The sequence below is a fragment of the Drosophila miranda genome, chromosome XR (genome assembly GCF_003369915.1).
Source record: "Drosophila miranda strain MSH22 chromosome XR, D.miranda_PacBio2.1, whole genome shotgun sequence".
NCBI lineage: Eukaryota > Metazoa > Arthropoda > Insecta > Diptera > Drosophilidae > Drosophila > Drosophila miranda.
In genome coordinates this window covers 8819888-8845333 of record NC_046674.1, presented here as the reverse complement: position 1 = coordinate 8845333, position 25446 = coordinate 8819888, and the positions used below count along the sequence as shown (strand labels likewise).

The following is a 25446-nucleotide window of genomic DNA, read 5'->3' as shown; positions in this document are numbered from 1 at the left end:
CTCACTGCATGCTATCTCTGTTGCTCCAGTTAATCAGTTAAAAGGCTTTTGTCACTCACTGGCGGTGTTTAGGGGACCTCACCCTATATTTTCTATGCCCTGGCTGCCACCCTTTTACCGCTCTTCTTCTTGGGCTCTCCATCTACCATTGGCAGCAATAAAAAGTGTTGTTATTTGTACAATGTTGTTTGTTTCTCCCTCTCTCTCTCTCTCTCTGTGTTTGTGTGTTTTGTTTGCTATTATTGTTGCTATTATTACAGTTGTTTTTGTTTAGTGGCCAACACAGCTGCTGTTGTACGCCCGCCCGCCCGCTGCTGACACGCAGAATTCAATGCAACAAAACAGAAGCAGGAGCAAAATTTAACGGTTGTCCAAGTGCAAAACAAAAGCAAATACATCAGCAGCAGCAGCGCCAGCAGCGGCAGCGACAGCGGCAGCTCTAGCAAAAATCATAGAGAGCGCAAAGTTTGCCTTGAATGCAAGCAGAAGAGTTGGAGAGCGCAAGTAAATGAGCGGCGGAACTGCATGAGTGTAAAGGAGACGGAGTGCAAAAGAGCGCGGGAGAGCACAAGTAGCGGGATCCTATTAGTGAATTGTGGGTGAAGGAGACGGAGCATCGAAAATAGAGAGCGCAGCCATGGATGATGTGTTCGAAGATGGGGTGGACTACGATGGCACTTGGCAAGGTGTGAGGTGTCGAGGGGCTTCTTTTGCTCCTTGCACTGTTTTTTTTTTTACTCTTCTAGATTAACTAGAACAACCTTAGCTACTGACTAGCCATGTCGTACCTATCAACTTCTTAGCCCAGATTAATGACGTCACAGGCTTAAAAACCCTCAAAACTTTCATTGCGCAGCCCTGAAAACGATCAGCCAGCGTGTCAGCCCTCGTTCAAGTAGAGAAAAAAAGATGCGTAGAAGCAGAACAGTCATTTTCATCATTTTTTTTTTGGCGAGAACAAAAAGTGTACAAAAAAAATAGTTGAATATAAAGAACAATAAACAAAATGTGCTCTATCTGGTGCCCAACAGAGTGCGGCAACGTTTATACGAAAATGGGTTATGAAAAACAATTTGAAAAGGTATAAAATTGATGTCAGTTCTCGCCCGCCGTCACCGGTGGCTATAAAATGTTGTGTGCAGTGGAGGCTCCATATTGATTTTGCTTACAAATAATAAAAAACTCTTCGTTTTTTTTTTGTCCCTCTCTGTCTCTTCCAGTGGAGCGTTTCGTGGCTGATGGATAGTGTAAGGTAGGTCCCAACAAAAAGCAAAAGGAGGCTGTTTTTATTTTTGTTTGTTTTTGCTGTTGTGCTTATTAAAAATAGCTGGCAAGCCCGCTTAAAGTGCAGAAACTAAACCGCACGGACACACAGGCAGGCTGGCCGACAGTGAGAGAGAGAGAGCGAGACAGGGAGAGAAACGAGACCGAGGCTTGTTGTAGCATTTTTCAAGAATTGGGACAACAAGGCGCATAAATAACCGACATGCCACAACAAAAACAACAAAAAACTAAGCGAAACGCGGCAAGATACTGCACTTAGAATAGTAAAGAAGAAAAACCAGCAAAGGAGTGTGAGAGAGTGCGAGAGCGAGAGGGAAACCTCTGGTGGAGTGGAGAGAAATAACCAAAGTGTATGTGTGTGTGGGAGACGAATAACTGCGTGTGTGTGTGTTAGATGCTGTGTGTGATCCAGTCTATGCGTGTGTGCAAAGGAATTGCAACTAAATACGAGAGCGCGCTTCTCTGTTCTAAGAAGAGATGCAACGCTGTGTCATCCCCCCCCCCCCTCCCCTCCCCCTCTCTACCCACAGTGGACACAAAAAGAAAGCGTACACCGAGTGATACCGGTTTTCCATGGCCCAGAGGGGGGACAGGTTTATTTTCCCGTTGGGACTGTGTGACAAATCAAGCGAGAAGCGAGAGCGAAGACACACAACAACAAGCTCCTCTCGGCTTCTCCTCCTCCTCCTTCTCCCCGGTGCTAGAACAGTGCGCGCAAAACGTCAATGGACAAGTGAAAGAGCGTGGAGTGGGGGAAACAGCTGCGAGATGCTACGCGTAATGGCAGCAGGAAATTGAAAAAAAAAAAACTTGCCGCGCGCTTACCTTTGGGCTGCCGCTGCCGCTGCGCTGCGCTGCGCTGCACGGCTGCTGTTGCACTTCCTTTTGCTGGTTCTGTGGCGTGCTGGCACTCTTTGAATACCCTGTAGTGTGTAGGGCAAGAAGGGGGGGGTTTCGTAAGCTGCGCCCCCAAGATTGTCCCCGATTTTGATGGTTTTTCAAATATGAACCTCTTTCTCTCCCAGGGTATCTTTTAGTCAAAACAAGCAGGGCATCCTGCCTGACTGTTGCCAAAGTGGAGACCGTCTCTCCTTGGGGAGAGAGTGTCAAAAGTCAAACACTTTAGCCAGGCTTTTCCCTTGCATCCGTTTTTCCTTTCGCCTTCCGACACGAGTTCTTTTGATGATTTATGCCGCTTTATTGCTTATCACTAAAATTGCCTTAAAGTCCCTTGGACTAACCCTAAACCTATGCACATATCTGGCGGATATGTATATATTCTATAGCTTTCCCATTTGCTGGAGATTCACCCGCTGGCGGTGCTGCTGCTTCTCGAGCTGCCGCTGCATGTTGCGCCAGAGCCGGTCGCGGTACATGCTCTCCCGATTGAGGGCACTCCTCTGCTGGTAGACGAGCTCCGCGGGACTATCGGCCGCCCACTGACGCCGCTGCTGCAGGAGGATGAGCTCGTTTGTCAGATGCAGCTTGGTGCCGGCAATGCGCATCAGACGCCGCTTGGGGCGCCCCAGTTCCTGGCGGTGCAAGTACAGGGCATAGCTCACGGTCTCCTCCCCTTTTCGGGTTGGGTTGTTTCTCGTATTTTCTGACATTGTCTCCTGGCCGTGCGATTGGATTGGATGCTGAGATGCTGGGTTGCTCTGCTCGTTGCTCTGCTCGTTGCTATTCAAATCGAAACGCTGTTCTAATGCTCTCTCGTCTTCCGTCTCTTGTCAGAGGCCAAATGATGCAATCAGTGCGTGTGCAGGGGACTTTTAAGGCACAAGGCGCAAGGCACGGTGGCAGGTAGCAGATTGATCCACGCACGTCTCCAGGTAGAGCTTCTCCGTTGGCGAATTTATTGACGCAACCCGAAGGCAGGCGCTTCAGTGAAAGTAACTCGAGAGCTCAATTAGCCGGATGGGTCGATCGATGCTCCTACCTGTAGCTAATCTCCCATTGCGACTTGAACTGATTAAATTTTCCAGCGTTGCGTTGCGCTGCTGCTGCTTCTCTTCCGTTGTGACACTGCCTGCTGTGGCATGCTGCCGGTACTGCAGATGCAGATGCAAATGCGCTTTGCATGTTGCCTGCTAATTGGCAACAGTTGTCGATGGGTTCTTTTGCCACTCTGCCACTTATGTATGCCCCTGCTTCAATTTTCCGCGTTCATGTGTGTGTGTGTGTGTTTGGTTCTTCCATCCGCCTCATGGCCCGGCCTGGCCTGCATGATTAATGAACGCCGTTATGCTTTTACGATTCGATGCGAGGGGCCCCGGCCATCTGTACGCATGCGCCGCTGGCTGGCCGCACTCAGATGTTGCATAAGCCTGCCGGTGCCATAAAAAAAAGAAACAATAAAACACCAGCAAATTAGAAATTACTTTTATGTGCAATACAAAATAACAAAAAAAAAAACAGAAGAAGACGAAAAAATGGTAACAAATTTACACACAATGGGCCGTTAGGAAGGGGGCAATGCCTGGGGGCCCAGTGCGTGGCATTACATCAGCATTTGGCCAAGAGTCTGGCCATATCTATGCCCCCGGCCCCAGCCCCAGCCCCTGCCCCTGCCCCAGCCACTGCCTCTCATTAAGGCAGGCTAAATCGGAACTGGATTTTCCAAGGCAGTGCGGAAATTCAAATGCTGTTGCACACGTAGTATCTCTCATCATATGCGTATGCTGTGGATACAAATGTATCTGCAAGTACGCAAGTGATTTCCCTTCAGCTGAAAGCGCCAGAGAGGGTGGGGCAAGTGGAAGTGGTTGGAAAAACTGTTGCTAATTAACCCACATGGAAAATGGTGTGAAGTGGAAACTCTGTTTTGCAGCTCTCTAACAAAAAAAAAAAAAACACAGAAAGAGAAACAACTTTTCGTTGCAGCTGCATTACAATGTTATCCAAAATGACAATACGCAAAACACCCTACCAGCCCTCCCCCTACCCCCCCCCCCCCCACCCCCTTTTTTACATGAAACTTTTCTTTGCCCCAAAACAAAACGAAACAAAAATAGAAGTATCAGTTGAAGCCGTTTTGGAGCTTGTGAATCGACAGCAGGATACCCAGCATATCGGCAGTCAAAAGCTCATTGCTCTAGCACTGACCAGTGCTCAGAGGCCAGGTGTTCAAGCAGCCCAAGGACGAGGGTTTTTGCCACAGAAGTTCGCCTGGTATTTCGCTTCATTCCGGCTAATATACCCCTTGCCACTGGGGTATAAAAAGAGACAAATTTGCAACTAGCAAAACTACATGCAACATGCCACAGAAAACAAAAACAAAAAAAAAGAGAAGAGAAGCACAAATATATAACAAAACAAATGAACAAAAAAGGGAAAGGAAAATAAAGAAAAAAACATGAAAATGCTTTCCACATCAAAATGCACATAAATAATAAATGGAACAGGAACCTCGGTTACACACACACAGAGAGAGAGAGAGAGAGAGAGAGAGAGAGAGAAAAGCGAATCGAGTTGGTGGAATGGAAAATTCAGAACTGAGAAAACTGGGGAGAAGGCGGAAAATGTTGGCCAAAAACATAAAAGAGCTTTTGTTGTATTTCGGACGACAACTCCTATCTCTCTCTCTTTCTCTTTGGAAAACTGTTAATAATACAAAGCTGCAGCACACAGAAATTATGAAATTAATTTTGAAATTTTAACTATGCAACAGTTGCAGTTGCATGTGGCATGTAGGGCAGCTTCTCTTTCACAGAGCCACAGAGTGTGTCCCTATTGTGGTTATGCTCGGCTCCACAGTAGATTAGCACTGACCACACCGCACCCACTCGATGCTTTGATGATGCTGCAGCAGCCCCAGACCCAAAGCCCCCCCCCTCTCCCCCCTCCCACTCCCCCTCCCCCACACAATTCAATTGAGGCGCTCAGACACGAATCTCTGTGTGTGCGGCTTGTGTTTTAGTCTCTGTTCAACTTTGATTAGAGTTAAGCCCTAAATTAGTTGCCGCCGTTGGCCCTGGGCTCGTTGGCGACCTTTGGGCCGCGTTTGGTCTGAATTTGGGAGTGGGCCTGGGCTCCATGGGTGATCTCATCTGGCTGGTAACACGATGGTTTTCCGGGTTTAAGAGGGGTTTAAAACCACAAATAATACGATTACGAATACGTAATAAAGAAGGTTCCAAAAATATTAAATAAAATATAAATTAAATACAATAAAATTACACATAAAAAAGACACATGCCAGGGAGTTCTTTCACACTATTATAGTGTGTAATTTTTGGCCGAAGACCAAGGATTATTGATGGTCTAATACTAATGAAACTTTCCATTAAGGTCCCCCATTGAAGGAGCCCTACGAGCCCCATACAAATATCGCTCTGTAGGTCTTGCCGTCCAGCCAAAAGGTATGCCCCATGTCTGCCCTGTCAGTGTGTGTGGCCTGGGGGCACAGATTGTGATGTCGTTAAGGCCACATATCACCCCGCAAACAATCGGCAAGTGTTAATCGGCTTGATTTTCCCACCCAGATGTGGCCGACAGAGGCTGATGCCAGGAAAGGACAAAGTCGAGAACAAGCGAAACAGGAGTTGGGGGGGGTCTGCCCTTCGAAACTTTGCTGGAATGCTGCACGCCGCCAACTTATTAGCGAACACAGTTTAATGGCTCCAATTAATGTCAACCCAAGTTGGTGATGGCCTCTGATGCTGCCGCCTCTGCCACTGCCACTGCCTTTGGGCCAAGAGTGAAATTTACTTGAAACGAAAGTTTTCGCTGCCGGCCATTGATTGGGTCCGCTTCGCTGCACGCGAAAACTTTTTCGGATTGAACATTTGTAGAAATGCATAAAAATTAATTAACAAGCAGATGCCGAACCGAGCTTTTGGCCAGAAATAATTATTAGTCAAAAGCTAAAGCAGCCAGTAGCAAAAAAAAAAACAACAAAAAATAAAGCATAAGAATTTTTAATTGGCTTTTGTTGCTGCTTTTGTTGTTGTAGTATTTCCTACTCAATGCCGTCCGTCCTTCCGCCCGCCCGCCCGTCGTCGTCATCGTCATCGTCGACTTCTCGCACATTTAAGCCTAATTAACTTTCTACTTAGAGCCCACTTTTGTTGCTGCTGTTGTTGCTGTTGCCGCTGTCGAGAGTGGATCTACGTCTAGTGCCTGCTTCAGCCTTGGCTTCCAGCAGCAGCAGCAGCAGCAGCAGCTTCTTTTTCTCTGGGCTTCTTGTGTGCATTTTGCATTGTTTTGTTATACCCTGTAGTAGACGTATGGTGGAAGGGTATGCTGTAGATGCCAAGCATTGTCGGGTTCCCTGGGGAACAGGAAACAGGGAAAGTCTATGAACTTTGGGTCTGTGGGTATCACTCTGGTCGTTCCTTGGGGTTCTACCTTATTGTCTTGGCCTTTTTCTTTGCTGACTTTACTGCCTTCTGCTGTTGTTGTTTCTTCTTATTTTCCTGCTGCTGCTTCCTCTACTCGCCTCCCCCTCTGCCTTCTATTCCATCTCCTTGTGCTCCTCTTTCTCATCTCGCACTGCGTCAACTTCTAATTTCATTTGAAGCCTGTCTGCTGTCTGCTGTCCGTGCTTTGAAGCCAGGGCCAAGCGTACAGATGCAGCTTTTCAAAACGTGGCCAAAAGCAGGCGAAGAGGCAACAGCAGTGGCAGTGGCAGCAGCAGCAGCAGCAGCGGCGGCTAACAAGGTGAAAAGTAGGTGAATGTTAAGCAGTCGGCCAGCAACAACGTTGGGGGGGAAAAAACAAAAGAAAAATGGCAACAAAAAACACGAACAATGACAAAAAAAGTAAACAACATTTAGCGAACACAACAACAACAAAAACGTGAAAGAAAGAAAAAGAAAAAACACAGTACAGAAAACGTGCCAAAAAAGGGTTAAAGCCAAAAACAAAAGGCCAACAAACAAACAAACAAACATATTAACGTGAAATGTTGTTGCCCCTTCTATGGGTGTTGTTATCGTTGTTGTTGCCCCTTCTTCTGATGGCTCCGATAAGTGGTTGACTCTGGCTCTGGCTCTCCCTCTGCCTTTGGAGTCGGAGTCGTTCTTCTTAACCCTATCTGCCCCCTCACCCGCTCTCCCTTTCTGTTACCGGAAGTGCACATTAAGCGTTTTTAATTTCCAGTTTCGCGCAACTCTGAAAACTCTGTTTGCACAGGCCAGGCGTCTTGGCGCGAAAAGAGAAAGGCGTGCGCGGGTGCTCTTGGCCTCGGCGCACAAATCATTTTGGCCCCCGTTTCGTTCTGGAGGCCTGGGAGTGGAGTGGAGTGGAGTGGAGTGGAGCATATGCCCTGCCAGATCTTATCGATGATGATATAAACAACGACGTTCCGTCTGTTGGAGGTCCCGGATGGACGGTGGACTGTGGACTGTGGAGTGTGGGTGGCAGCTGGGAATGGAAAGTGTTGACCTTGAGCGATGCCTTTGCGGCAAGATGATGACGATTGCTTGTGTTGCAGTTTCGTGCTCTGTCTGCCGATGCATGCCTCCTCCCAGCGAAAAAGATCAATCAGTGGAGAGTATAAATAGGACTAGGGACTGCGGGTAGTCCAAGCAGACTCTGAAGTCTCAGATCTCTCGAAGGGCCTCCCTTTGTGACTGGTATCCTTTCGCTTAGGGTACATTTTGGGAAATCTCTACTTTTTATTATTATCCATCTTTATTTTGGTAACATTGTGTGGCATGTGCTTCACGCGGTGTCCGCTCAACCGTTTTGTGGGTGTTGCAATCAGCTGTTTGTGGCGCTTGTGTGTGTTTAGCCTTTATCGCTGTATTTTTCGTGTGAAAAATTTGATTAAACCTTCGCTGTTTGCTTGCAGAACCTCAATTTGTTTTTGTTTCTCTGCTTATACTTTTTTTTTTTGTTTTTTTTACATAATGATTCAGATTTAGCAAAAATTTAATTACTATTTTTTTTGCTGTTGTTGTGACTCCCATCAGCGTGTCCGTCGTGGCAGCGACTTTGACATTAATCATCTTTCTGCAGGGTGCCCTTCCCCCCCCCCCCCCCCCCCCCCCCCCCCCCCTTGGCCGCCTGATGGATGAGCCAGGCAGCCACTAACGGACATTAGCGTCCGTCCGCGACTAGCAAACAGATTTGAAAACTATTTACCCAGCAAATGTGCAACTAACTGCGTTTGCTGAATGCACCCTGAATTATTCAACGGCCGAGGCACAGGAGAGGTGCCACAGGGGGGGGCAGAGGATTTGGGTCCGTAAGTACTCCCTGCCGGCAAGCAGCGTATAAACGCTTTTCCAATTTTAACGATTCAGTGAAAATGTCACATAGATTACGTGACTTTGATGCGATTGACATAGTGGCGAGATTTATGCGTGTTCCACGGCGAATGCCTGCCACGGGAGGCGTGAGGGTGGGGCTTATGGGATATGGGTTTGGGTTTGGGCTTCGGTTTGGGTTTGGGCTTGGGCTTGGGCCCTATGAAACGTGTGCGTTGCCAGCAATTAGAAAAAAAGGAAAAGAAGAGAAATGTCCAACAACGAAGACAGCGACCCCCCTCCCTCGCAACTAATTTGAATGCCGCCGCGACGTGAGTGTGATCAGGCCAGACAGGGCGACGCATCGCTGGGCACTCTCCAGGAGAGGGAGAGAGGGATGGTGGGGGGGAGTGTGGGGGGCGGAGGGCTTGCGGGCCACCCAACGAAATCGACGCTCTTTCCACCGACGCTTTCCACCGACGCTTTTTGAGATACTGCTCCTGGCCTATAAGAATACGATGAATTATGTAGATCTATTCAATCGCTAATTTTTTAATATTTTTTGATAATTTTTGTGTAATTTTTTGCAAGAGTTTTTTCAGAAAAGAAAAAAAACCCAACAAAATTTATTGGAAAACTCGATGAATTCTAATGAAAAAAAGTATTATTTTTTGTGTAGAAGGGAATCGTGAGAGGGTGGGCTGGGTCCAATGGGTTGCATATTCCATAGTCGTTTCTTCGATTCCCAAATATATATGGCGGAATCTCTGATACCTAAACCCTTCCAAGGGTATCAACGCCTTCTAGAGATGTTTCCTTTCTTCTGTTTTTTTCTTCTGCGAAAACCAAATCGATTTACAGTGAAAAATAAACGAAAAACACTAAAAAAAGTGACGGCAGAAAAGTTGTAGTCTTACTTTAAGATCTCCACCTCATGGAGGAGCGTGCGGCAGCCGGAGAGCAGAGCGTACAAGCGAGAAGCAAGCACTCCTAGGGCGAGGGCGACGGTGTCATCATTGGCGTTACCTGTGAGTGTGTGGGAGAGCGTGCGAGTGCGTGTGCGTGTGCGTGTGCGTGAGTGGAAGAATGAAAGATCACGACCAAAAAGTTGGCACCAAAGGTGGCCCCATCGTCGGCGGCGGCGGCGACGGCGGCACATGAAAGTTTATGACCGTCGCGACGGCGAATAAACAAAATGGCAACAATTGTTTGCCACATTGTAGTTGTTTCACTGTTGCTTTTGTTGTTGCTATTACCTTGGAAATAGAAAAGCGAAATGGCAGAAGAAAAAAAAGTGAAAACCCTAAGTGGGTGCGGGCTTGAAAGAATTCTTTAAGCGGTGCGCTCAAAAGTTGTTTCGTGTGGGATTTAAGTGGGCAGAGAGAGAGAGAGAGAGAGAGAGAGAGAAACACAGAGAACTTTCAAAGTAAAGTGTTTTTCTACTTGTACTTTCTTTTTATATAATCTTTCATGCATGATTTTTATGCTTTAATCTTAAGGAAATATCGTTAATCGCTTCGGAAGGGAAGTGTGCAAGTTTTACAGTATTCTTAGGGGATCGTCTATCTCCCTCAGGCTCAGGAGAGCAGCTTTAGAGGAGAGCAGCTTTGGGAGAGAGGACTCTTCTGTTCCTCACAAGGAGCGCAGCAGCGCCGCTGATAGAAAAAAGAGCGGAACAGAACGAAAGCTTCGTTTCGACATCGAGAGAGGAGAAAAGCTTCACCGCCAAAGCAGTCGAAAGATCTTTGAAATAACCCCCCAAATAGAAAGAATCACAATCGAATCTTCATTTCCCACAGAAGAAGCAAACACCAGGGGAAAAAAAACAAGTTCAAATAGAAAGTCGAATGGCCTGCGTTCTGCCAACAAATTTGAGCCATAATTAAATTTATAATTATCCGAAGCTAAACTCTGGCCGGCTCTTAAAATGCCAGCCTTTCTCGCCGAGGCAAACGCAATTGAATTAATTTAATGTGAATTTAAGCAACACAAGAAACTAATTTCTAAAGGAAATGGCAGACATCATCTAGCAAAATGCCGAGACAATGAGGCATTGAGGCATTGAGGCATCGAGGCATCGAGGCACTGGAGCAACTGCCGCTTTGGAAAAGAGCCCAAAAGCATTATCGGCTTTTGTTCGGTTTGTGCCGCCTCTTCTGCTGCCACTTCCATCTTCATTCTTTTTAATTTCGTTAATGGATTTGTTGCCTCTGCCTCTGTTGTTGTTGTTGTTCGGCTCTAAAGTGAAATGCGTTTAAATAATAGAAATAATATTCGTGACTGTACTTATAACTCTTTGTATTTGCGGTTGACTCTAGTTGGAGCCACTAAAGTGTCTTTGAAGCTTGGCCTAATTCGAGGGCTATTTCTTTGCAACGCGTGTGGCATCAACATCGGCATCGAATGATATATAATTAGCCACGAAGGGGGGGGGGGGGGGGGGGAGGGGAAGCCTAATTGGCTGACCAATGACCAAAGAGGGCTCAGAGGGGGCTCCATCCCGTACCATAAATGTTGTGAGCAAAATTGCAGACTAATTTGTTGGAGGGGCCTCCAACACTTGCACACACACAGACACACACACACATTGCACATTTCCTTTTGAAAAGTTATTAGCGTGTTGAGCGCCATTTTTTATATCCCCCCCCCTGCCCTCTCATGGGTTTTCTTTTTGATTTAACATTCGTTTTACGAGTATGTATGTTTTTTTTTTATTTGTGCTCTACAATTTTCATTAAAAGACATAAATTGTGCAGAAAAATGCTCCGCTCCTTCAGTGCAAAAGAATGTCTGTTGCTGTATCTGTATCTGTATCTGTATCTATGGCCTGTGTGTAGCCGTATCTGCATCTGCGTCTGGTTCGAGGTCTGTGTCTACCAAAGGCGTATCTCCCTCTACTGTGCGCTGTCTGAAGAGTGTGTTTTATTTTTCAGCCTTTGCGCTTTTTATTTACAATCTTTTTTTTCTTCTCTTTTTTCTTCATGCATTTCATGCCACTGCTGCATGCGGCGGCGGCGGCGGCGGGGCGGCATATATAGCGTTTTTGTATGAATGAAAGTTGCACGAGTGTTTGAACGTGGCCTGGCTGCCAACGAATGAATGAATGAATGAACGAGTGAGTGAATGCCAGAGTGGGCCGTGGGCTGTGGGCTGTGGGCTGTGTGCTGTGGGCAGGGCCTTTGCCTGTGCCCCTACAAGAATGTGTTGCAAATGGCTCAACAAAACGCAGCATATTAAAACATTTAATTCCCCTCCGACCCCCCACCACCCCCGCCAGTTATAATGCATGGCAATTGGCTTTCATTTGCGTTTGGGTTTGGGTTTGGGTTTGCGTGTGCTGCTCCCGACATTTGCAATTCTTTGCATTACGCAAAAAGGAAATTAGACAAATGCCAGCGACAAATTGAAAAGCGTACAGAAAATGGAATACAAATACGCGACGCTGCTGCTGCTCAGCGGAAGAAGAACAAAAGGATGGATGGATGGATGGATGAATGGATGGGAATCCCTTCCAATGCTCGGTGAAGAAAAAAACTTAATCCTGGAGCCAGGAATGGAATACATTACAATAATAATGCCTGTGTTCCTTGTGGGATTAACAGGTGGAGCAGAAAACGTATCGATTACCACAAAGAGGGGGCTTAAGCTGCTAAAAGAGAGGGAGAGTTGGAGGGACATCGATAGGAAATGGAAAGTGAGAATATAGGAGAGGAAGAGGTGACGGCGCCCTTAAAAATAGTGCTTGCAATATTTGTTAAATTTGTAAATTTAAAAATATTTTTTTGTTTTTAATTTTTAATTTGAAAATTTTGATTGATTTTATAGTATTTTTTGAAAATATAACAAAAAGAAAAGATTCAAAAATTTTTTATGTACCAAAGATTTATTTTTCATAGTTTTTATCGTTTGCTTAAAATGTTTGTTGGAATAAATTCTTGGGAAAAAACTAATATAATAATACAAAAACATTTTTATAATATAATATTTTTTCTTTTTTTTTAAGTTTCAAAATTTTTAATGAATGTACAGTAATTTTTGAAAATATAACAAAAAAATTAGATTTAAAAATCTTTGATGTGGTTTGCTTGCAATATTTGTTGAAATAAGTGCATGAAAAAATATAACAAAAATAATATAATTATATTTTTTGTTTGTTTTTTTTTAAGTTTCAAATTTTTGAATAAAATAATGTTTGAAAATATAACAAAAACAATAAGGTTAAAAAATCTTTGATTTACCAACAATTTTTTTTTCATCATTGGCTTGCAGTATTTTATGCAATAAATTCATGAAAAAACTTTCATATATTAATAATTTAACAATTTTTTTTTAAATTTAATATTTTTGTTGTTTATTTTTTAAGTTTAATAATTTGTATTGAAGGTGGTACACAGTAATGTTTGAAAATACAACAAAAGCAATAAGATTAAAAAATCTTTGATGTACCAAAAAGTTAAAAGTTCGAACCCTCTTTCCATTGAATTTTAAACAATACCCCTTCCCCTTCCCATTCCCATGCCCATTGTGGTGTGTAATTTTATAGTCTTTACCATTAATCTGACCTTTTAAGCCTTTTCCCTATCTTTAGGCCAATATCGGCCGCCTCTCTCTTTCGTTGCTTGGGCCTATCGGTTTTTTACTATCGTTTATGTAATCGATGGCCCCATTCGATACATTTTACTTACCAAAAAAACAGAAACAATAAAAACACTTTTAAAGGTCAGCAAAATTGAAAGAAAGAAAGAAATAAAAAACCAGCATAAAAAAATAAGTTTGCACAAAAATAATTGAATGAAAAGAGAAAGAAAAAAAATCAACTGTGTGGAGGGGGAGGGGGGGAACACTTAAAGCGGAAATGCCAAGAAAACGGAACACAAAAAATGTCTCATTTTTCAAGTATTTCCAATCGCCTCACTCGAAACGAACCGAAACGAACCGAAACGAACCGATCTATATTTAGGAGGAAGCCCGCAAAAGCCGTAACCGTAGCCGTAACATACTCGTATAACACCTCTTGTCCGAAATTACCTCGTGGGGTCACACAGTGGTCCCCCCTCCCCCCCCTGGAGACTCGAAACGGCCAGTCGATGGAGAGACAATGAGAGAAGTCAACAAGCTGCTGCTGTCGTCGTCGTCATCTTTTTATAGCCACCATTTGATTGGGTCTTGGCTCTTAGCTCTGGGGTCGGTCTCTCCATAACAATTAAAGATCTGACATTGATATTCCACTGTGAGATTTTCTATGCATTTTTCTGTGTGGATTGTGTTTGCCTCATAATTGTGTATTTTGTGGCAGTTATTATTTAAGCCTTTGGTCGCAGCGAAGTGCTTGCTTGGACTTTGTTTGTGGCTGTAGATATTCCATAGAAGACAAATAATACCGATCTCCGATACAAAATTGTATCTGTATCTCGGTTTCAGCCTTGACTCTTGGAGCTGTCGGTTTTTTGTCTCTCTCTGGCTTTTGTTTGGTTATTGATTTTGAACAACAGCAAAAACAACAACGAAATGCGCAACAATGTGAAATAATTGATCACGTTCATGGTCCAATTTAGCCAGGGGGCAGGCATGGGTCAGGGGGCGGGGGGGGGGGAGGTAGGTGGCCGGGTTGGGAGGGGGAGGGGGTGCCTGTTTTCAGGGTTGCAGAATGGCAACATTTTTGCGGGTAAATAAGTTTTCGAGAAGGCCTCAAGGAGCGGTCCAGCAGAACTTTGACAGCCGCTTTTGTTCATGTCTCTCTCTCTCTCTCTCTCTCTCTCGCTCACTCTTTTGTGTGTGTGTGTGTGTGTGTTGGCCTCAGCAATTAAAAGGGCTTAAAGGGAGCAACAAGCAACAAGCAACATCTGGAGCCTCATCAATGTCTGAAACTTCATCCATGGCTGTGGGGCGTCCTTTCACGTGTTGTTCTACCAAGTGGGGGAGGAGGCGGAGGCGGAGACGGAGGCACGCTCTCTCGCTGCCGCTTTGGCCTATAAACTGAAAGTAAGACAAACAACTGACATTGCAACAACAACAGCAGCAGCAGGCACTCCATGCAACAGAATGATGCACACATCGCCACGCCACACACACACACACACACACACACACACGCATCATCAAGCACATGTGAGAAGAGCTGTAACCGCTCTGCCCCTCCTCTTTGGCAGGCGCTGAATGGGAATACAAAAAATATTTGACCTACATCAAGTTTTCAAGTTGCTGCTTGTTTTGTCGTCTCTTCTTTAGCTTCTTCTGGCTGCTGTCCTCTTCTTCCTCATCGTCTTTCTTTTTTTGTAGTCGAAGCTTCTTCGCCGTCAATGTTCATCATCATCTTTATCGCCATCATCGGCATCATCCTCATCGGATGCTACGCTTTATTTCTCTCTGCCCCTTTTTCTCTTTTTCATTTCTTTTTTTTTTTTTCTCAAAGCAAACCACAACATTTGCGGATACTCTTTGGTCAACTGCAGGCGGCAGTGTCTCCTCCTCCTTCACCTCCTCCTCGGCCTCGGCCTCTGCAACCATCGGTCTCTGCCTCTGCCTCTGTCTCTGTCTGCTGTCTGCTGTCCTCCCAGTGTGTCGTTGCCTCCGTGTCTTGATTGTTTTCAATTTTGTACAGCATTTTCATTAATTTTTCAACCTACCTATCGTCTGTCTGTCCATCTGTCTGTCCATCTGTCTATCTGTGTGTGTGTCAGTGTGTCGATGCGTCTTGCCTTGCCCCACAGCGCCCACGCATCTAAATATTGAAAGACTTTTTGGACCGACGATGACCAGGCGGGGCGTGTGGGTCTACGTCACAATTGTCTCCCCCCCTCTCTCTCTCTCACACACATCTATCCTCTGATTCATAAAAAAACAAATTTGAATTTATTTTCGGGTTTTACATTTTTGTTTTGTGGTTTTTTTTTTTTTTGTAAGTCTCGTGTTTTGCTTTTGCTGTTGGATGGAAATTTGCATATTGTTCAGGGGGGCTACTGAAAATGTTGTGACAATGAATTCGATATTTGTGGCAAGGGGGCAAACATTTTTGAAAAAAATCAAATTGAAACTCTGGATAATGCGGGATAATGTCAGAGGTTTAATGTTTCTTCTTTTCCTGTACAGAATTTTCAGAGAATTAAGGTATTAATTTTTTGGAGTGACTTTTGGGCAAGAAAATAGTTGAAATGTGCCAGAATGGGGTTTATTTTTTGGTTTGAATAATTCCTGATAAATGTACGATTTTAAAGTAGTTCGAAAATCCTCCCCAAAAGTTGGGGCAATGGTTTATGCTTAAGTTTTCAATTGAATTTCCCTTTTCTTGTACTTTTTGTGTGGCATTTACGAGCAATATACCACAATTTACAGTTACTTAAGTGTTTGCAGGGGGGGCGGGGTGGCTGGGGGGGGGGGGGGGGTTGGCGGTTGTCGGTTGGGGGAGCAACCAACAGTTTCCGCTTTTAAAGTGTTTGCCCTGTAGCTTTTTCTTGGCTTGAATTTATTGTATATCCCCCTAGACCCCCCCAAGCCCCCGCGGGAGACAAAACGTGGCAGCCACATTCAGTCTCATAGATCGCTGGCTCTTGGGTGTGGGTGGGGGGTGGGGGTTGGGGTTTGGGGTTGGGGGTTGTGAGTGTGGGTATATCGTATAACCAGAGAGTGCAAACCGGTGGAATGCGCTCCAATGCACACAGCAGAGATCTGCAAACAGTTTTAGCCATGTTCCGATGCAAATGGCTTGCGAAAGGCCTCACGAGAGAGAGAGGGAGAGAGCGAGGGGGGGTGGGGTGGCGGACATAAGCGGGAGGCTTGCCTCATGCAAATGAGCGCAAAATTAAATAATTAAACCAACGCCAGGGCAAACAAAACGACCAGCAGACAGCGGACATCGGACATCGGACAACGGACAGGCTGGCTGGCTGGCTGGCTGGCTGGCATGCCACTGCAGCAGTGTGTGGTTTTGCTGTGTGTTGCACAAACCCGAAACTGGCACAGCAACTTTTTCTTTGACTCCACAGTTCGAGATCGGACTCTGAGTCCGACTCTGAGTCCGGACTTGTAACCGTTTCTTTCATTTGTGGAGCGTTAATGAATTGCCATAGCCAATAGCTCTGGCAGCAGAAGCTGAAGCTTGAGTCCGATGCAGTGGGGCATGTGTGGTGTAAGTGGCCACATTAGGGTGCCGTGTGCCGTGCCGTGCCGAGCCGTGCCCGCTTACCGGATGGGAACGGAATTGGAGAGACTTGCTTGGCAATTAAAAGCGGCCAATTGTCGCCCAAGTTGGCCAATGTCCACCACGACGAGAAAAGTCTTGCACACCACACACACAGATTGCAAATCATTAATACATATACATATATTAACGCTTAATGCTGACTGTTCCACTTGGGTGTCATTCAACCACCACGTGAGTGGGTCGCCGCCATGAATCACCACCACCCCACCACTCAGACTTACTTTTCGCACCCGAGTGCTAAAAAAAACTTTTGACTTTGCATTCAATCTATAAACAATTTCTCTCTTTCTCTCTCTTGGTTTCTTTTCAGGTTAGTAGGCTACAGGCACGGCTCTGGCACGGCTCTGGCTCTGGCTCTGGCACGGGCACACAAACTTTGACTTAAGTTCACGTTGAGAGGTAATTGTTTATAATTGGAATTATATAGCGAGCGATTTACTGTGAAATTTAGTTCAGTTTTTCAGTTTAAAAGACAAGCAAATTACCACCAGAACCGCACAACAACAGCAACAACGAGAACGAGAACGAGACAAATGCTGTGCTAGTTTTTATGGTCTAAAGAAAAAGTGCCGGAAATAATTGTCTTAAGTAGTTTGAACTTTGCGCATAAAACAAGCTACAAAGGGGAGGCGGGGGCGGGGGACGGGTGGTGGCGGTTAGAGACCGACTAACAACTAAATGAGAGTCGCTTTCAATGTTCCTGTCCACGAGTCGAGCCAGCCACCAGCCACCAGCCACCAGCCACCACCTCATTTTCCCATCAAAATAGCTTGAGATCTCAGCTCTAGGCTATAGATTGCGAGGTCAACCGAAGAACTACAGCAGATTTAACGCTTTCAAATGGTAGCACGAGTATTCCCACGTACGAAAGGCCCACGTTTTAGGCCTGAAAAATTAATGAGATATTTGTGGAATGTTTTCAAAGATTCCCATATGAAATATTTGCTGGCACTAAGACTTCAAAAAGATCTAGTTCGGTTTTGTGGCACAAATAAACAAGAATAGAGCTTTTGCCTAGTAGATTTGTAGCCAAAAGGGAGCCTTTTTTAAAGCAGTTTTTCAAGTCTTTGGCAGCATAGTTTGGGGATAAAATTAGTTCGGTTTTAGGTCACAAATAAACCTCCGAAGAGCTTTATATTTCCCAGTAGATTTTGACCCAAAAGGGAGCTTCTTTTTATGCAGTTTTTCAAGCCTTTGGGAGTATAGTTTGGGGATAAAATTAGTTCCGTTTTAGGTCACAAATAAACCTCCAAAGAGCTAGATTTGTACCTAAAAAGGAGCCTCCTTTTAAGCACTTTCTTAAGTCTTTGGGAGCATAGATTGGAGACAAAATAAGTTCGGTTTTAGGTCACAAATAAACCTCCAAAAAGCTCTATATTTCCTTATAGACTTTTACCCAAAAAGGAACCTCATTTTTAACAATTTCTTCAGTCTTTGGTTTTTTACACCTTGTTTATATTTTATTTAATAATTGAACTATAATTTAAAGATCGCCCCCCCAAAAAAAGGTCTCCCTTTCTCTTGAAGATGCAATATTGAGATACAACAGCACGGGGCATTCCCTTCCCTATCTGAGAGATCACATTTTTTTTGTGTGTTTCTTTTTGGGGAAATACTCGCATTATGATAATTAGAAATGAAAGTAAAATTGTGTTGTGTCTCTGTGCGTGGGGCCATGACCAGGCACAAAGGCAGAGCACTCCACGGGCCCCAATCCACAATCCACAGTCCACAATCCACGCAGAGCACTCCATGGATTGGCCATGATTGAGCAAAAAAAAATAGCAAGCCAGCGAGCAAACAAAAATGTTAAAAATATAAATAAACAAATCAGTGTCCGAGACAGAGAGGGGGCAACATTTTAAGAGCATTTCGAGAGCGTTCTTGAAATTTCAATTCAGTGAATTGTCGATTTTGCACAGTAGCCCAATAACAAAAAAAAGAAGAAAAAAAGAAAACAGTACTGCCACAGATACAGATACAGATAGAGATACAGATACAGATACAGATATGTATCTCTGTGCGTATGCAAATATATTTATGTTCAAAGTCATAATCGATGACTCCCCTGAAAAGTGCGCCAGAGCAGACCAACTTCGGGCTTCACTTCACTTTCTAAAAATGAACAAATTTCAGTTCAATAACAAATTTTTTTCGCCGCTTGACAGATGGAAAATATTTTCGGCTTTTGATAAATGATGTTGTGGCGCAAACATACGCATTTTGATACCCCCTAAAGAGCACATTGGGGTATAAGAAAATGCAGAACTATAAGGAATGATTAGATATCCTTGATGCCAGAATCTGGCTCCGATTGGACCATTATTATGGCCAGAATTGACCAAAACAAACCCACAGCTTGGCTGCTTGAACACCTGGCCTTCGAGTGCCACAGCATCGAGCTTTCATCTGTGTAAACCGAGTACTGGGTGCTTTTGGTGTCGACTCCGAATGTTGCCAATCATTTGATATATTTTACATTGGAGTCTCCGCCCAGCGGGATGCGGGAGCGGGAGGGGGAGGGGCATCTCTGCCGCTCTATCAAAATTGATTGCCAACAATTAAAAGTTAAATATTGCAAATTAAAAAGCGAATGTCAAACGCTGGTAAAAAAAACTCTGCCCATACAAATTTATGCATTTTTTTTCTCTCGCCCGAATATATATATCATACTTTTTTTTTATTGTAATAACTCGTTAATTTATTTGTAGCAATTATTAATGCAAGCACGGACACAAAAAAACCAAGTGAAAATATTTATATACGTATATTTCATATTTTCCCTAAATGTATGTGTGTGTGTGTGTATATGTAGTATATATAGAAAGCGAAAATTTCGTTTATTGTGCATCGAATCTTTTCGGGGGCTGCTTCTGGCTTTTGCGCTTTATATCATGCATAAATCATATCCTGGATGCATTTTTTTGTCGTCAAACACTATTATAATTACATTTTAATTTATGCAAATATGTGTATGAAAAATTAGCAATAGCTACGTTGTTTTCACCTTTTTTTTCACCAATTTTTTTGCGTGTGTTTGTGTTTGTTTTTGTGTACTTTGTGTTTTATTTTTGTGTGCGTGAAACTAATGACAAAGTGGCAGGCAAAAAACTAGTTAAAATAAATCCAAACAACAATTTTTAAACGTTTTGGGCTTACAAAATTGCTGGTCAAACAATGGAAAATGATTTTTAAAAATGTATAATAAATGTGGAAGGGAGCCTAAGCCCCGCAGGGTTATTGAACAAAAACTGCTAAAAGTGTTATAAATTTATAGAACAATTGTGGCATTATATTGTCACAGTACACTAAGACCTCTAAAAAAACAAAGGGAAAAGGATATGGAGGGGAATGGCGAAAGGGGAGAGTTTCAGAGTCCACAAAATAGCTAATCGAAGAGGAACCTTTCAAATATTTTCAGCAGAAGAAAAAGAGGGTTAGGGGGCTCATTTCTGAAAGAATCTCTCTAGAAGAATCTGCCACAAAAGCTTAAGTTCCACAAAAAATACCTTTAGGGACCCCAAATCACTCGCAAAGCACCAATGCCTCCAATGAGTCCACAAAATAGCTAATCGAAAAGGAACCTTTTAAATAGTTCCAGCAGAAGAAAAAGAGGGAAAGAATCTTCAGAATTAATCTTTCAAAAAAGCTTAAGTTCCACAAAAACGATCTTTGAGGACCCCAAATCACTCGCAAAGCACCAATGCCTATACTGGAGACAACTTTAAAAGTAAATCAGGACTATTTCTGGCTAAAAAATAATTAAAAGGTGGAAAGAATATGGAGGTACTATTAGATGATTGGAATACACAGCTTAGAATCCACAACAGATGAACCCTCCATGTGTTTAAATTCCAATCAGCAATAAGGATAATTTTGAATAGAATTTTGGATTTGGACTAAAATTGCATACAAAATCATCATCATAGAGGGGACTTTCTATCTCGAAAAGCATCCAATAAAGTGCTTTCCCTGGAAGTCAATTGGTGTTAAATGCCGCAAGCAAAAGCCTGTCTGTATGGGCCCGTCTCCTGCCGAGTATGTGGGCAGAATAACGGAGGATAATAAGAGAGAGAAACCTAACAAGCAGCGAAACGATGAAACGGTGAAACGATGAAACTGTGGAAGGGCCTTCGAACCACTTGAGCCGAGAATTATTCCACTCAAGCGGCTGTCAGAGGAAGAGCCAGAGAGTGGGCCAACAGATTTCAGCCACACGCACACTTAGACACGGCAGCAGCCGCAGCGGCAGTGGCAGCAGCATGTTGAGGCAATTGTTAAAATTCAATTTGAGGCTTCTTCCTGTTACACGTCAAAATGTGCAGAAAGGGAAAACTTTTGGGGCCAACAAGCTGCCAAGTGACCTTGTGCTGCTCAACCAGAGATACACACTCATACACACACACACACACATATACAGATACAGAGATACATCTGCAGAGGAAGACGAATGCGAATGCTCGTATATCAAGCGCTTATCGGGGCGGGAGCATCCGAGTTGTGTGGCCATAAAAAGCGTTTTTGCACTTCCGTTTGCTGTACCTCTCCGCTGTCAAAAAGTGCCAAAGTTTCGGATATTCGTATCTCAAACAGCAAACAGCAAACAGCAAACAGCAGCGAAAACAAAGCTATCGAATGACGAACGGCCAACACCTGCCAAACGACTCGAATTACAATTTTTTTTTGATATCATATTTCATAATCGATGCCATATATCCATCCGTTCGACTGTCTCTCAATCCATATGCAAACTCGCAGTCGCAGTCGTAATCGTAATCGTTTCTGTCATTTTTGCGCACAATTAGCGATGATTTTCAATAGCAGCCACAGGAATCAGAGCAGTGGGGAAAGAGACAAATACTCGTACACTCTGTGCCTGCCTGTCAATATGGATTTGTGTTTGTCCGTCACGTCACTGGTGCTCCTACTCCCCTCTATCCCTCCGTCTATCTCTTTTTCGCACTAATTGTCGTTAATGATGAAATTACGGGATTCCAGATAGCCAACAATGAGATCAATAAAGTGCCAAATAGAGCGGGCAGACAAAAAAAAAAAACGATAGATATAACCCAGAAAGAGACCAGACCCAGACCCACAATCGACTTGTCAATCACAAATTTGATCAATGAGCCTCCATTTGAGCGAGTTTTCTGTGTGTGTGTGTGTGTGTGTTGTGTCGAGTGGGCGTTCGAGTGGAGTAGAGTGGAGTGGAGTGGGGGACAAGGCTATGTGTGACGCCTATAATAGAGTTTTGTAATGCAAATCACTTTCAGTTTTTGAAATATGTAGCTCAGGCCTCGAAATGGTGCGTACGAGAGAGAGAGAGACACGACAATAAGAGAACTCAATCAATACTGTATTTGTAAAGGCAGGAAATAAGGTTAATGTAATTATAAGCGCATAGGCAATCATTAGATTAGTCACTCCAGTCACTCAATCGCTTCAGGGTACTGGAAAATAGTGGGAGGAAAGTGAGAGGAGGCAAGGCAGTAGCTTAACAGCCGGAACTCAATTATGCATGCACTTTAATACAATTCTCTCTCTCTCTCTCTCTCTGTCTTTGCATTCGATCAACTCTTCTTTTGGATGTCCCTTTCTCACTCTCTGGCTCTTCTAAAAGTAACTATTCATTCCATGCCACCATTCTTCAAGGAACTCTCCCGTCAAGGCTCACTCTTGCCAATGGATTAGCTTTCAGTAAGAGGAAGGCGACGTCGTCCGATGTGGTGAGGGTCCATCCACTCTAACAACTCGCCTTCTCGGCCCTCAGAGAGGCAAGCGCTAGAAGGAGATAGCAAGCGTTACACGGACAGACGGATGGACCCTCGAAGGAGAGCAGTTGCAGTGAAGACGTCACCTGATCAGCTTACGCTCTCTTTTAGATTCTCTTGTCAGCATTCTTCCTTGAACTCTGCCTCCCACGCACTCTCTTGCCAATGTGGGAGTAGGACAGCTCTAGTCTTGTCTACGCACTCTCTTTCCCCCGGCACTACTTTCGAGTGGGACTCCATAGCGGAATACTGTGAGCAGGACAAGGCTATGCCACCTCCTTCTCTGCGTCTGCTCAAAGATCAGAGTCAGAGTCAGAGTCAGAGTCAGAGTCGTGTCGTTATTTTTCGCATTTTTCGATTCAGTTCGAATCGGTTTGAACCAGTTCTGAGTCATCCAACCGGCTTTTGGCAAATATTTTTATGGCTAGGCTGCACGCGTCGCTCAATTTAATTGCCGCCAACTAAAGAAACAACAAAAAATGCAAAAAAAAATTTAAAATTTACATTACTCCCTTCCCATCACTTCCCTCTCCTCGCTCTCTCTACCCCTCCTCCCCTCCCCTCCCACCTTCCCGTGTCCGTGTGTCTCTGTGTGTTTGCATTTGTTGTTTTCGCTTTCAGCTTTGTTTCGCTTAATGTGTTTTCTGGCGTCATTGTTGTTGTTGGTTAAGATTTATTTAAATGCATTAAACTTTAGAGGTCAACTTCCTTTCACTGGCGACGGCGACGACGACGGCAACGACGACGTGTCGTTGGCAGAGCAGCGCGAGCTCGCGAGATAACGGCCTCAGACACGTCTCCAGTCTCTGTTTTCATCTCCGTTCATGCCGTTCATCCGTTCAAGGGAGGGACCTAGAACAGCGCAAGGCTTGGCGACCATTGAGATACCCTTTAATGAAATAATACCCTTCTGGCCATCTGCACTCGTCCGAACAGCATAGTCCACAGACCTGGAAAACATACATATGTATGTCTGTTGAGGATCTCCTGCGATGCCCTTACTCCACGCTACCCTCTGTCTCTGGTCCCAATCCCCCCCCACTGCTACCCCTCAAAATCAGCCACAAAATGTGACATGTGACAAGTTGTTGGCTGTATTTCAATGTCGTTGAGCCTTCTTTTTGTTGTTTTGTTTCACCGTACATATTTTTGCATGCCATTCAACATGAGATTGCTGCTGTAACCGTAATTTTCCATCCATATGACCTGCCCAAAAATTATTGAATGTGTAGGCGAATAAAAAGCTCATCTGGAGGTTCATTTCAATTGAAATCCTCCACAGTAGAAAGGCAAGGCCAAAAAAAAGTGAGGGGTGGCAGGGGGTCTCCTCCACCCACATATTTACATTGTCGTTGTCAATTTTATGACCGGGGGAAAAAGGACAACAAAAAAGGGAAGAAACGAGTAGAACGAAACGAAACGAAGAGAAAAGAAAGTGAACAAGGAAGCATGTCAAAAAGTAACTGCATAAAAGTTCCTTGTAAATTTAATAAACTTTTATAGATGTGTTTGTGTGTGTGGAGAGGGGCAGGGGGCAAGGGGGAAGGATGCTGTGGAGCAGCAGCTGCCGTTAATGCGTGTGTGTGTGTGTGTGCGAGAGTCCTTGTTGCCCCTAACCAATATTGTTGTTGCCCTGCTGACTGCTGCCTCGGCATCGAGTGATTGCTCCATGGGGTGCACTTTGGCGTTGCCAGCCATGACAAAAAAAAAAACCCGAAACCAAAATCAAGTGAACAGTAGAGAAAGGAGTGGGTGAGTGGTAAAGAGTCAGCGGAGCAGAAGAACGTGACGACGGGGCCAAGGTGTGTGCCGGTGAGGTGAGGCATTCAAAAGGATTGCTCTGCCGATAGTTGCTTTTTCGCTTGTTTTTTTTGCGATCGAGCGAGCGAGAGATCGGCTATGGGTGACCCAGAAAGAGAGTGCCTCACCTTACACACACATCCGCCTTGGGCAGGAGTACCGCAGAGCAGGAGAGCGAAGGAGCGCGGTGGAGGCGAGCGCGAGAGCGGGAATGAGTACCATGAGAGCAGAAGAGCTTTCGCAGGGCATCAGAAGTGCACACCCACACACACACCCGCACACACACACAAAATAAACTTTTATTGTATCCGCATTTCAGTGTCACACGACGACATCCGACGACATTTTGCTTTTCTTTCGCTTTGCCTTTCCTTTCTTTTGTGCGCGTCTTGTCTTTCTCTTTTGCCGCTGCTGCCGCCGCTGCTGCCGCTCTCTCGCTCGCTCTCGTTCAGTTTTCAGTTCAACTTTTGCCACATGCCAGAGATTGATACTTGCGGCGAAAGTGATTTATAGACTGGCCTGGCCTTCACTCCCTCGCTCGCTCCCTTCCCCTACCCCTACCCCTACCCCTACCCCACCCGCTCGCCCACCTCCCTCGGTGGCAACCGAAAGATCCATGACGTAAATTGAGCCAAATGTCTGGCTCATGACAATTTGATAATAAAGCTGTCAGCTGTTCTGGGCTCTTCCTGAACATGAAAGCTGCTGTTGTTGCACTTGCAACATCCTTGGAATGCCACACACACACTAGTTCAGAGTGCATTCCCGTTTCGCTGACAACGAAACGAAATGTGCAACGCTTTTTGGTTCGTTCCGCACATATGTGACCCCCGTAATGCCAATGTGCGCTTTTCCCAGATATTGATATTGTCTTTTGGCCATAAAAATAATAAATTACCAGAGATGGAGGGGGTGGGGTGGTTTGAACAATAAAAAGATTCCAGAAAACTATTACCGAATATTCAAATACCCTTTGAAAGAGGAAAAAGATGTACAGGGGGGACTTCCAGAGGATCTTATTCAGGTAAAAAATGATCATGGGATCCATACAGCAAAAACTTCAGAGCTTTTGGTGGCGATGCCAATGTTTATCGCTAAGCCTGGGATATGGCGATGTCTTTATCGATTGTCAGGCTAGATATCGACATCGACATATCCAATGGCCAGACGCCTGGGAACACCTTTTGCAGCGTCTGAA

General features: G+C 44.5%; 2 protein-coding genes across 9 annotated transcripts in view; one reads left to right on the top strand and one right to left on the bottom strand.

Annotated features, from left to right (window-relative positions):
• The window catches only part of LOC108152338 (pneumococcal serine-rich repeat protein), a 122991-nt gene that overhangs the window by 15034 nt on the left and 82511 nt on the right, over positions 1-25446 (top strand). For 3 of the 8 annotated variants that reach the window (XM_033386566.1, XM_033386569.1, XM_017281600.2), the window contains exons 2-3: positions 1221-1252; positions 16988-17076. The exons of 1 other annotated variant lie outside the window; for it this stretch is intronic. The gene's annotated coding sequence lies outside the window, so the exon portion shown is untranslated. Of the gene's footprint in view, positions 1-904; positions 1082-1220; positions 1253-16987; positions 17077-25446 lie in introns of those variants that run through there. 4 more of the 8 variants (XM_017281601.2, XM_033386568.1, XM_033386565.1 and 1 more) reach the window with 4 other exon arrangements.
• On the bottom strand, positions 2565-3198 carry LOC108152342. The gene has a single exon (XM_017281606.2). The coding sequence runs from the start codon at positions 2892-2894 to the stop codon at positions 2565-2567; it is 330 nt and encodes a 109-aa protein (XP_017137095.1). The 5' UTR covers positions 2895-3198.

Coding starts and splice junctions, on each gene's coding strand:
- LOC108152342 (XM_017281606.2), bottom strand. CDS start 2,894: ATGTCAGAAAATACGAGAAACAACCCAACCCGAAAAGGGGAGGAGACC.